Below are 12230 nucleotides of genomic sequence, written 5' to 3'. Positions count from 1 at the left end.
TTTTGATCTTTTACTTAAATCACAAAAATTTAACCTTTCATTGAACTAAAACAATTGAAAATGGGGGGAAATCTCATTATGAAATAAATGTTTTTCTCAGTGTGGGTTTCGGGAAGCCAATCAATGGCATATATTCTGGGAATGCCCAGTGATAAAACCCTTTTGGGTGGAGCTGATTATGAATTAATTAATTATATGAATGTACCTCTGAAGGTTCTGAATGTCTTCAGAAATGATTCGATGGCATTTTGTTTTCATCTTCGCTCCATGTAATACCTAAAGGAGGTGTTCTTAATCGCAATACTGCTTTGTCCACGGAGGTTACTGGAAACAGCTGTATTCAGCTTTTCCATAAGCGCCACCTGCTGTTAGAGAGTGGATTTACAGAGACTTATATTTACATTCAGCTTGTGTGCAGTTTCTGTCTGGACAAAAACGGACCGAATTTGCATGCCCTGCTGTAAATTTTGACCAGTTCATGAAAAACAATTTTATGGGGATTCTACACATTTAAACAATTCAGATTATTTTTGGAGCAGATAAAATACATATAATCATTTATTAATCAATTATCATTTTGACTTAATCCTTTTCTTTATTTAAAGGCTGAAACGCGAGGTTTATATTTTTATGAAAGTTTTTCAAAGCTTTATTTGAACATTTACATTAGATATTTGAACATGCTATTAAACTGTTGTCAGTCAAGTTGTCATTTAAAATCCGAACATCATTGGTCATGTTATTGTTTTAGTGATTATGCAAATAAAAAGTCATTTTATTTGTTGTTTGTTGATTTTTAAAATATAAAACTTGGTGAAGTGATTTATGTGTCGGTACTTTTTGAATATCTCAATATCTCGCTGTTAAACTGGAAAATCGAGGTTTCAAAAAGTATTGAATAAAAGGGTGCCGTTAATTGTGGCCAATGTGTATTAGAGAAAAGCATTTATTCCATAATCATATTTCCCCCCATTTTAAATTATTATTATCTAATGAAAGGTTAGATTTTTGTGAATTTTTTTAAATAAAAGATCAAAAGGATTAACAACGCAGATAAATTTTCACAGCCTTCTTTGATCATATTTACCAAGGGTGCCAATAATTCTGACCACGACTGATATACTTAATCACATTATATGTTGATAATGACCAGAACAGAGCAGTGATGTTTAGATCTTTCCTCACCCCAATCTGTGAAAACTATGAGTCTGCTGGGGTGAGCTGGACTCAGGCAGTCTATCTCCAATGTGGAACTCGATCTTGGATGGGATCAGGTACTGATGGGCCAGTAGCTGGAGCTTCAGGATGCGACATCTCTCAACCAACTGCAATATGATTTCCTGAGGGAATGGACAGAACCTACACAAAATAATTAGGAAAATATTCCTAAAAAAATATTTCAGAACTGTAATCTTTGACAAAAGCAACCATAAACGGCTATTAAATAGCTTTGATAATTATAATGACTGAATTATTCATCTTACAGCTACAAGTATAACTATATTCTAGCATAAATATTATAAAATTCATTAACCTGGTGGATCTCCAGCCATTGATGGTGGGCGCGTGGACCATCAGCTTTTTGGCACTGTAATTTCCTTCATGACCAGACCAGCTGATCACAGTGAAGCCTATCTTATGAGGCATCTCGTACCTGATCTCTGATGGATATGGGATATGAACAATACAGGATGGTTAATTTCACAAAGCACCAGCACTCTAACATAAATTATACAGAAAGAACCTGTAATTTGGCAACATTCCTTTACATGAGAGTAATATGTCGTTTATGATGTATGCTTAGAGTACATAAATATCTCTAGAAAAATCTAGAATAACACAAAAATACTTATTCAAATGAAAAAAAAATTATTAAACAGCAGCAAAGCACGATGCATCGATTTAAATTCACATTAAATCCACATTACTACCACATTGGTAGCTACTTGTTGTAAAACTATCATTTCATTTAAGCCTGCACTTAAATATTGCACATGTATTCAGAGGTTTGCTGCGTATTATAAAGAATCTTAGCCATAACCATTATTGTTGTGTAAAGTATTTAGCGTTAGCTTGCAATCTGGCTAACTAAACAGTAACATTACGGTTACAACTCCTCCAAAACAGCAATAAGGATCTTAATCACAATCCACGCGTTAATCAGATAAAGCTCAGAATCACTCATTCTTAGAGAAGTACTAATATTCACTATTTCGCAAATACAATTTCGATAAATAAGTTGTTAACCCAGATACAGCAGTTGCCTACGTCTATCTCCATAACCACCGTTTGACAACTGAATCGTGTGCGCATGCGCGAGTTTTTCGTTTGTTCTTGAAAGAATCCGGTGTTTATGAATGAATCTTTTGATTGAACGAATCGTTTTCGTTCACTTCCGTATACTGACTCTTGTTCACTTCTATGTACAGTCCTTTTATTCACTTCTATCCTGGTTGAAGTACGTATCTCCCATGCATTGTTCTAAACGATATTAAAATATTATTAGTATTTATTAATATTATTATTTTGTTATTGATTTACTACATTTATATAAGTTTTATATTTATATTTCCCTTAATATATTCTATATAGTTTTTTCTAGACCTAATATATTCTAAATTTCTTTTATTTTTTATTTTAGTTTATTATATTCTATTTGTATGTATGCCCCTAATTCTTTGTTGTTTCTGTTTATAGTTGCACAGTATGACGAGAATTAATAAAAATATTTTACAACCTTTTATCACATGTTGAATTTTAAATTTAGTCTATATTTTCTAGATTTATTTTTATATGTATGTGTTATACAAATTTAATAAATACATTATATATATATTATTGTCATATTGACAAAATGTCTACTTCGCCACCTTCTGGCCCACGACGTAACTTAAAGAAAGAATCAGTGAAAGAATCGTTTAGATGAACTGATTCAAACAATTCGAGTCACTTTAGTGAATCAAAAGTCCAGACGCTATCGAAGAAAAAGGGATGCTGGTACTTGTAGTCCTTTATAATAGCTCTGGTTAGAGATGGGAGAGTTACCCTTAGACAGTGTGTAAAATATTACTATTAAAATATGAAAATCTTACATTCAAAATCCAATGATAAATTCAGTTAATTACATTTTAACTGGAAATGGATTAAAAACCGGCATTTTATTAAACTCTTCCGGGTTGCGTACACGTTCCGGGTTACGTTGGACAGTATGGCTGAAGACAACAGCTCATTGAATATTTGGCCAGAAATAGAAAAGGCAGAAAAGGAGAACAGGCGCGAGCTGGTGCTTCAAGGTTCAGCGGTTGACAAAAAGATCCAGAGTAGCGGCGGACTTCACGCGCGACTTTATTCCCTCTCGCTCCTCAACTACCTGGAGATCAGTCAATGTCGCAGTTTACATGAGATCCACGAGAACATCAGCCATCTGTCTCATCTACAGAGTCTGATCCTCTGCAGGAACAAGCTCACTTCAGTCCCAAAAAGCATTGGTGATCTGAAGGCGATCAAAGTCCTGGATTTGTCTGCCAACCAGCTGCAGGCTTTGCCCGAGGAGATCTGTGCGCTGAGCGAGCTCAACACTTTAAATGTCAGCTGCAACAGCATCAGTGCTCTGCCGGATGGTCTGAGCAAGTGTGTGAAGCTCGCCATCATCAATGTGTCCAAAAACGCACTCTCTCGGCTCCCAGATGACTTATGGTGCTCCAGACTGGAGCTCCTCAGCAGCATCATTGCATCAGAAAACGCGATAGAGGAGCTGAGCAGTGAGGTTCATAACCTGCCTGCGCTGAAGGTGCGTTTCATCACAAAATCTAATATTCCTTCTGTGTGTGAATTTAATATGTTCAGTGGTTCAACACATTTTAATCAGTTGTGATTTTGAAAGTAAATAGAGAGAGTGTTGGTGGTGTATTAAATACTCACAAAATATTATTATTATTATTATTGTGGGTAGAATTTTTTTATTTCTATCCCTATTATCATTATATGGATTTTTTTTATTATTTTATTTATTTTTATTATATTTTATATTCATTTATTTTTGCTGATAACAGGCCTATAATTTATCATTAAAATCTTTGAATTAAATTCAATATGGAAGCGATCCATTATGGGTCTCCGAGTTTTGGTCCTTTTAATAAGTATAGTGATTAAATATCAATAATAATTTAATGTGATTTTTAAGAGTAATTCTAAAAAATGTAGATGCTGTATTAAGTACTTTTAGAAAGAATTGCTAAATGGAAGCATTCCACTATTAGTTTCAGACTTTTGTAACATTTTGAATTTAATAAGAACAGTGGTTCAGTAAATATAAATTCTAATGAGTTGATTTTTTTTTTTTTTTTAAGCAACTCAAAAGATTGTAATTGGTGTATTATGTACTCAAATAAAATATGTTAATAAAATTTATTTTATCTCTGTATAATAATACAGTGATTAATATACAGAAAATCACTGTATATTAATATGCATTAATAATATTTGAAAAGCCTAGAAGCATTACTTCATGCATCTCACTCTCTTCTCTCTCAGGTTTTGGATCTCTCTAGCAACAAGCTCCAAGATCTTCCATCAGAGTTGGCTGACTGCTCCAAGCTGAAAGAGACCAACTTTAAAGGGAACAAGCTGAAGGACAAGAGGCTTGAGAAGATGGTGAACGGCTGCCAGACTAAATCAGTCCTAGACTACCTGAGGGCAGGTGGGAGGGGGAAAGGGAAAGGCAAGCAGCAGGATGGAGAGGTGAGCGAGAAGCTTGACGGAGTCCGTAACATCTCAAAGAAGAAAAGTGGTGCAAAGCAGAAAGGCAAAAAAGAGGCAGAGGAAGTGGATGAGCTTAATCGGATGGTTGTGAGAGTTCTGCATGTATCCGAGGCACCCACGGCTGTGACAGTCAAAGTCTCTGCAGGCGTCAAGGATGTTCGTCCATACATTGTGTGCTGCATTGTGAAAGGCATGAACCTCAGACAAGGAAATGCACTCAAGCGATTTCTAGTTGCTCAGGTGACACGAGTTTAAATAAATATCTCACCCATCAGAACGCTTGTGTTCTATCTATCTGTCTTTTTGAATTGATTTTATATAAGCTTATATAAATATCAGTGTATTCTGTCTGCAGACCAAATTTCACGATGAGATTTGTGCCAAAAGGACGACGGCGACTATCGCAACTCATGACCTTGGCTTGCTGAAGGCTCCACTGTTGTATGACGCCAGACCACCAGATACACTGAAGGTACGGGAGGAGGTTTATCAAATATTGGAGTTTCATATGTATACTTAGTATTCTTTTTGTAATAAATCCTCAATTCAGCACAATTAAACAGTCTTTCTGTTTCAGTCATAATTGTCCCAGTAGTTTTTTACGTAACTCATCAATCAGAGCATCTCCACTAGTTACATAACAGAAAAACAATGCAGGAATGATGAATATTTAATAACCGTTGTCGATAAAGTTTTTTTGAATGGTGGGAATCTGGTTTCAAAGCCACCAGCTGACTAATGACACAGTGAAGTCCCATAATCCTCAGTTTTTAATAATAAATGAAGAGTCCTTTTTCTCGCTGTTGTTTCTTTTGTGTTGACAGTGAATTCGGCACCTCTCTAAGAGGCCACAGGCAGTGGGACAATAGGATGTGTTACGTTGCTTCATTCTCATAATTGATGGTTTCATTTACACTGCCGTTCAAAAGTTTGGGATCATTAAGATTTTTTTTTTTTTTTTTTATGCTCATCAGGGCTGTAATTTGATCAAAAATACAGAAAAAAACAGTAATATTGTGATATATTATTGCAATTTCTCATATTGGTTTCCTATTTTAATATACTTTAAAATATAATTTATTTCTGTGACGCAGCGCTGAGTTTTCATCAGCCATTACTCCAGTCTTCAGTGTCACATGATCCTTCAGAAATCATTCTAATATGCTGATTTATTATCAGTGTGGAAACTGTTGTGCTGCTTGATATTTTTTTTTAAACCTGTGATACTTTTTTCTTTGATGAATAAAAAGTAAAAAAAAAAAAGAACAGCATTTATTCAAAATAGAGATCTTTTCTAATAATATTAATAATATAACAACTTTTTATCAGTTTAACACATCCTTGCTGAATAAAAGTATTAATTTCTTTAAAAAAAAACTTTTGAGTAGTAGTGTATAATTCTTTTTATTTATTTATTTATTTATCAAAGAATCCTGAAAAAAGTCCCAAAAAATATTAAGCAGCACAACTGTTTCCAACATTGATATAAATCAGCATATTAGAATGATTTTTGAAGGATCATGTGACACTGAAGAGAGTAATGATGCTGAAAATTCAGCACTGCTTCACAGGAGTAAATTATATTTTAAAGTATATTAAAATAGAAAATGTTATTTTAAATTGCAATATTATTTCACAACATTACATTTTTTCTGTATTTTTGATCAAATATATGCAGCCCTGATGAGCATAAGAAACATTAAAAATCTCGCTGATCCCAAACTTTTGAACAGCAGTGTATATGCCAGAGAACAGACTTAAGTTATAATCTAAGATACATTTTATGCTATATTGTGAATGTAGTAACAGAAACCCTTTCAGCTGATTACATTCACAATCCAGCACGTCCTCGAGTGTGTTAATAACAAACAAAAAAATAATGACAAATTTTCATTTAAATATTGCTGCCACATAAAACAACAGACCTACTGCAGAGTAAAATATATAATTGTTTTACAATGTGTGTAGATAGTTCCTCTGGGTCGTAAGGAGATGAAGGCAGCTGAACTTCTGAAGATGCTTCAACAGGAGGCAGATGAACAGAGAAAACAGAAAAAGCGACAAAATGTTTCAGGACTCCACAAGTAAGAAAGTGCATATTAAATAAATACCTGCTTATATAATATTAATAGTGGCAAATATTTAATATTACAATGACTTGTCTGTCTACAGTAGAGTTTGAAACTGGAGGGCACAATCTGTTAAGCAAATGAGTGGTCTCTAAAAATATCTAACATCATTTTCAATGCAAAAGAGCTAGGTCATGCTCTTCAGTTGCATTGTTTACTATCTACGCCCTTTCTAAGTGATCTGAAAAATATCCCTCGTTTGTCAGACACCTATCTTGTTGTTGTGGGTAGTTGGTGTAATTTCATCCATGTAATTGCACTGACTGCACAGAACACTAATTACAAATACTGAACTGTGACACAGTGAATTAATTCATTATTCAGCGTTTCATTGACATATTCCCAACTTTTAATTCTTCAACCCAGATACCTTCAACTCCTTGATGGGAAAGATCTTTACCCCTGCTTGGTTGACGCAGAGGATCATGCGGTCTCGTTCCCACCAATCACAAACAGCGAGAGGACAAAGGTATTCTAAGCAAATTAAGTGAAGTATGCACAGGTTATTTCAGGTCTTGAATATATCTCATATAAAGCATGTGAAGCAGTGATGTCATATTCATACATTCTTATTAATGCAAATGTATATTTTATTTATTTAAAAGAGAACAATTACAATGACATTGGTTTAAATTTTTTTTTTATTATTATTATAGTTAATGTTATTTTTGTCAAATAGCATTTTTAGCAAACTTCTGTCTCTGCAGATAAAGAAGTCCACACAAGAGCTGTTTTTAGAGGTGACGAGCTCCACCAGTCTGCAGATCTGTAAAGATGTCATGGACGCACTGATAATAGTAAGATATCGCTTGTGTTTTGTTTTGACATTTTTTATTTTAGATTTTAAAATGTATTTGATTTTACATTTTGTGTTTATTTACATATGAACCAAATTGTATGACAATCGAATCACAACTAAGTCATTCCTTTATCAATATCAATCCTGCAGTGTCTATAGTACTAGAGATGGGTAGGATTGTCCATTAATTGTTTTTGCTTGTTTGTTTTTGGCAGATTTTTGTTTTCATATTGATTTGTACTAGTATTGCTATGCTGTAAATGTATAATATTTTATATGAGCTATCTAACATTTACTCTACAGTGAGGGCACTGATTTGAGTCTGCGCTGTAAGAGTGCAGGATTGGATTAGCATTTATATGCTATTTGACTGCACAGCTTTTGAATGCTGATACTCTAGTGGAAGAAATGAGCTCATCTTTCTACACACACACACACACACACACACACATGGTGTACAGTGTCTTGGAGGCATTGCACCATCACACAAGTGCAATTCAAGAGCCCCTGGCTGCTGCTGATTTTATTAGTCAATTTGTTTGTTTGGTTTAATTAACGTTCCTAATTTATAGCAAAAAGTTAAAAATCCTGTTTTTGCAATTAGAAAAAAGTACCTGACGTGATGGAAAACCATGAAATGTGACAAGGAAGATAAAACCGAGGAATTGGTATAGATTGCAGCTGTGAGATTTCCTCCATGATGCAAATGACCTGTTCCACTTTCGCACATTCTTCTTTTACGACAGCTCAAATAACTACTGAATATTTTACTATAAAAGACACTCTGAATAATCAGTGCCTTTAAATGAGTTATTAAGCTGGGTCATTGCATTCAGTTTATCAGCATTCATTAGCAGTTGTGCTATATTACTAAGTACCAAGACAATTAAAAAAGACCCCTGTTTTCACAAAGTTTCCTCATCCAAAGGCAATTACACAAGAATTTTACATAAGCATTCATGATGGTTAGCAGTGTTGTGTAAGTTACTTCCAAACTGTAATACATTACAGATTACTTGTTACTGTTATTTAAAAGTAATTCCTTACCTTACAATATTACAGTCTCAGAACTGTAATGCGTTACATGACTCCTGTATTACTTTTCAGTTACTTTCACCAAAATTTCTACAGAAGTAGAACTTAACATTCTAAAATTACAAAATGTACTAGAGCCCTGCGGGCCTCAAATTTAGGCCCTAGCCCGGCCCGTGTCCGACAGTTTATCAGAATTACAGGTTATTACAATTCCCCCCCTTCTCCCAAAACGGACGTTTTTTTTTCAAATAGTTCAGTTTTGTATGTAATGGCAAAGTGTTTATATTTCGTTTAGTTTTTTTATTAAGTTCATTTAGAAAAAACGTTTGGAGCATTTTTTGTTCATTAAATAAGTTTTTTTCTTTCTTATGGTAACGACCAAGCGGCCATCGGCAGACCTGCAGGCTGATCATAGCTTATGTTTGATCAATTTAGCCTTCACAAATCATCACGACTTGCCTAAAATAAAATCTATAGATATTCTAAAACAGTTCAAGCATATAACAACGTTTAAACGTTAAACCTATAAATTTGCGCTGCATCCAGTTTGTGCGGAGAAGCTAAAGCACAGGACATGGAGGCACCAGCGCAATCAATTGCAATTTTTTTTTTCAATGGAAACGACTTGCGCCATAATTTTTGCTCATAAAGGTAAGAGTAATACATCATTCTGAACTGTAAAGGGTCTACTTTTATTTGTGTGCACTCACAATATCAACAAAACATTGTGCTTTTATCTTGAACAGGAGCGCTTCACAAAAATGAACCGAAATACAGCGAATACATGCCTCACAGACATGATAAATATATCTATTGAAATCTTTAAATTACTGTTTAACAAAATAAATAAAAACAAAAACAAAAACTCTTTACTATAATCATTATCTGTGAAGATGCACTTCTCTCTAAAGGTGCGTCTAAAGAGGCGATGGCGAATCCTTACTATTTCCCCCGGACACATTCATGGTAATTACTTTTGCTGGGGCTTTACGGCAAGCTTGTATTTGAACGCAGAACTCTTCATCTGTGCTGACGGCTCGCTGCTGCGGGACACTAAACACCGTCGAGCCGCTCTTGACAGTCGCGGCAGCACAGACTCATGTTGTTTCCACCAGCGCGGCAATTTTTTTATATTAATAATTGATGGATGTCTAAAATATAAAGATAAGGAGAAGCCTAAAACAGGCCTGAGGACCGGCCCGCGTCTGAACTATGACATGAATATTGGCCCGAAGCCTGGCCCTAGGGACGTAAAAAAAGTCGGAGCCCGACTTTAAATTATTATTTATTTATTTTTTTTAAATTTGGGCTAAAATTGTGCATTGCTGAACATGTACCGAGTAAAATATTACTGAAAATTGATTAGTAATGCCTTACACTACTGCGTTACAGCAAAAAAAGTAATCTGTTACTGTAATACATTACTTTTGTAACACGTTACTCCCAACACTGGTGGTTATAGGATTTAGCAAGCTATGAATATTTACAGTGGAAAACAGCATCCATGTTTATTAGTGTAATATTCATACATTTTCTCTGACTATTCTTGTTTCTATTTCAGAAAATGGCAGAGCTTAATAAATTAACCTTTCATACAAAGGAGGATGTGGGCTCGGAGGAAGAGACGGATGTGATTTCAGATCGTCCCACAGAGGACCTGGCCTCCTCTGAGCTGACCGTACTACAAGTGAAGGTTGTGGACGTAGATGGAAACCTTAAAGTGGTTTACCCATCAAAAACTGACCTGATGTCCGACGTCAGCAATCTAACTGTCATCCGATAACAAAATTCAGCTGTTGGTTTTCTTTCTAATTTTGTAATTCATTTACCCCACTTTCCATACAGTTTTCTCTCTCATCAAATTAAAACAGCTATTAATTCAAATGTTTGATTCAATGGTTCTCATTTACATTCCTGTCTTTTGTATGAAAGTTTGTTTCCACCTTAGTGTACAGATTTACACTTCTAATATAATTAATGTTAAAGTTACTTTGTCCTTGTCACTAAAATAAACTTAACATTTTTTGTAGACTTTCCCTCTTTTGCTAAATCTCTCAATTGGGTAAGCTATAAAATGATACAGTCAAATCAATATCAAGTTTACTTCCTTGAGTGAGGTTTTTAACCTCAGGATGACTCTAGGAACTTTGACCCTCTGGATGAAAAACATTGCATCAATATGAAAACTAGTAGTTGGTCTCATAATTCAGTTTATAGTTAGGTTAGGTTAGCAGTACCTATTTTAAAATGCACATCTTCAGACATTTAGTGAAGTGACAGTAGCATTGTTTGCATCCTGTGTTTGTTTGTGCCTGTGGAGCACATGAATGCTCCGGGTTTGGTTACAGATCAGATGACTGGCCGACTCAGGAAATGTAAAGAGGAGGAGAGTAAGTCTGAGCTGTCTATAAGAGATGCAAGCAGGACACTGTCTCTCAGGACAGTCCATCATGCTACATGACTCTTATTAAATAGTTATGAAAATGACCCAGAGGAATGACACTTGGGACCACAGGACAAGATGGAAGAGTGGATCTCGCAAAACTCTTAACATCCAGGAGAATTTCCATTCGCTTGGGACATTTAAGACCTCCAGTCCATCTCTGCCCATCTGTCTGGAGTTGATTGGAATGAAGGGATCCTACCATTTATCATCAGGGTGGAAACTGGCTGGAAATGGAAAAGATCAAACCATCAACCCTCATAAGGTTTTAATGCCGAAGGGGAACAATGGTAGGACTTTGACAAAGAGTAGCTCGCTCCCTCCAATACACAGACCAAGAATATCCACCATCTCCATGTCTAGTGCAAAAACCTGTGTGTCAAGCTGGGGAGTTGGATGTCAGGAGAACAAAGTCAATATCTTGTCCACCAGTGTAAGGATGGACAAGGCATTGTTCAGCAGACAAAGGCAGGGATGTCAGCTGATCTGCAGTGGACTGGCTGTTTTTAATGACAGTCTGCAGGTTCAGAACCAAGACCTGAGACAGGACAAGATCCCTGGTGTATCAGCAGGACTGCCACAGGATGAACTTCTGGATGTAGAGCCCAGTAACATCAATGCGAAAGACAAAGAAGTGATGACAGAAAGGGTGAAGGATTCAGCGAGTGTGGCTAAGGACAGATCTGCGCAGCCATTCTCTGATTCGGCTATTGAGATCGAAAATGAGAAGGAAATGATGGACAGTCAAGAGGATGAGTATTATACAAACCAAAGGATCATGGCATGGATTGTCAAAGTAAATGCAAGCTTGTTTTCTTCATCAAAAGATGAGATTATTGACCAAATACTGGAAGAGCAGGATGTGGATACTATTAAAATCATTTATGACCAGGACTGATGTCAAATGTAATATTAATTGTAAACAGTGTAAAATAATGTTCAATTTGCTAACATTAGTTAATGCATTATGTGTTGTTTTCATTCGTAAAACAATAATAATGTTCAAAATGAAATCATAAAATGACTTGGTATACACTACCATTCCAGTAAAAATAGTAATATT

At 35.3% G+C, this 12230-nt stretch overlaps 3 protein-coding genes across 6 annotated transcripts in view; 2 read left to right on the top strand and 1 right to left on the bottom strand.

The window, feature by feature from the left end:
* The window catches only part of LOC306849709 (uncharacterized protein), a 919849-nt gene that overhangs the window by 714598 nt on the left and 193021 nt on the right, over positions 1-12230 (top strand). The gene's annotated exons all lie outside the window — the stretch shown is intronic.
* LOC306848884 (centrosomal protein of 104 kDa-like) overlaps positions 1-12230 on the bottom strand; it is a 46468-nt gene that overhangs the window by 33377 nt on the left and 861 nt on the right. Inside the window, exons 1-3 of one of the 4 annotated variants that reach the window (XM_079383669.1) lie at positions 6719-6734; positions 1535-1661; positions 1186-1359 (exon numbers count right to left, since the gene is read on the bottom strand). In XM_079383669.1, the coding sequence (XP_079239795.1) occupies positions 1186-1359; positions 1535-1647 (287 nt within the window). In that variant the 5' untranslated portion in view covers positions 1648-1661; positions 6719-6734. Of the gene's footprint in view, positions 1-1185; positions 1360-1534; positions 1662-2247; positions 2304-6718; positions 6735-12230 lie in introns of those variants that run through there. The other 3 variants (XM_079383667.1, XM_079383666.1, XM_079383668.1) reach the window with 3 other exon arrangements.
* On the top strand, positions 2980-10754 carry LOC306848885 (leucine-rich repeat-containing protein 47-like). The gene is made up of 7 exons (XM_079383670.1): positions 2980-3790; positions 4534-5001; positions 5117-5233; positions 6730-6845; positions 7257-7359; positions 7598-7687; positions 10286-10754. Exons 1-7 carry the CDS (start codon positions 3209-3211, stop codon positions 10505-10507), a joined length of 1698 nt encoding a protein of 565 aa, XP_079239796.1. The 5' UTR covers positions 2980-3208; the 3' UTR covers positions 10508-10754.

Source organism: Barbus barbus (genome assembly GCF_936440315.1).
Source record: "Barbus barbus genome assembly, chromosome: 29".
NCBI lineage: Eukaryota > Metazoa > Chordata > Actinopteri > Cypriniformes > Cyprinidae > Barbus > Barbus barbus.
This window is presented reverse-complemented; position numbering and strand designations above follow the sequence as displayed.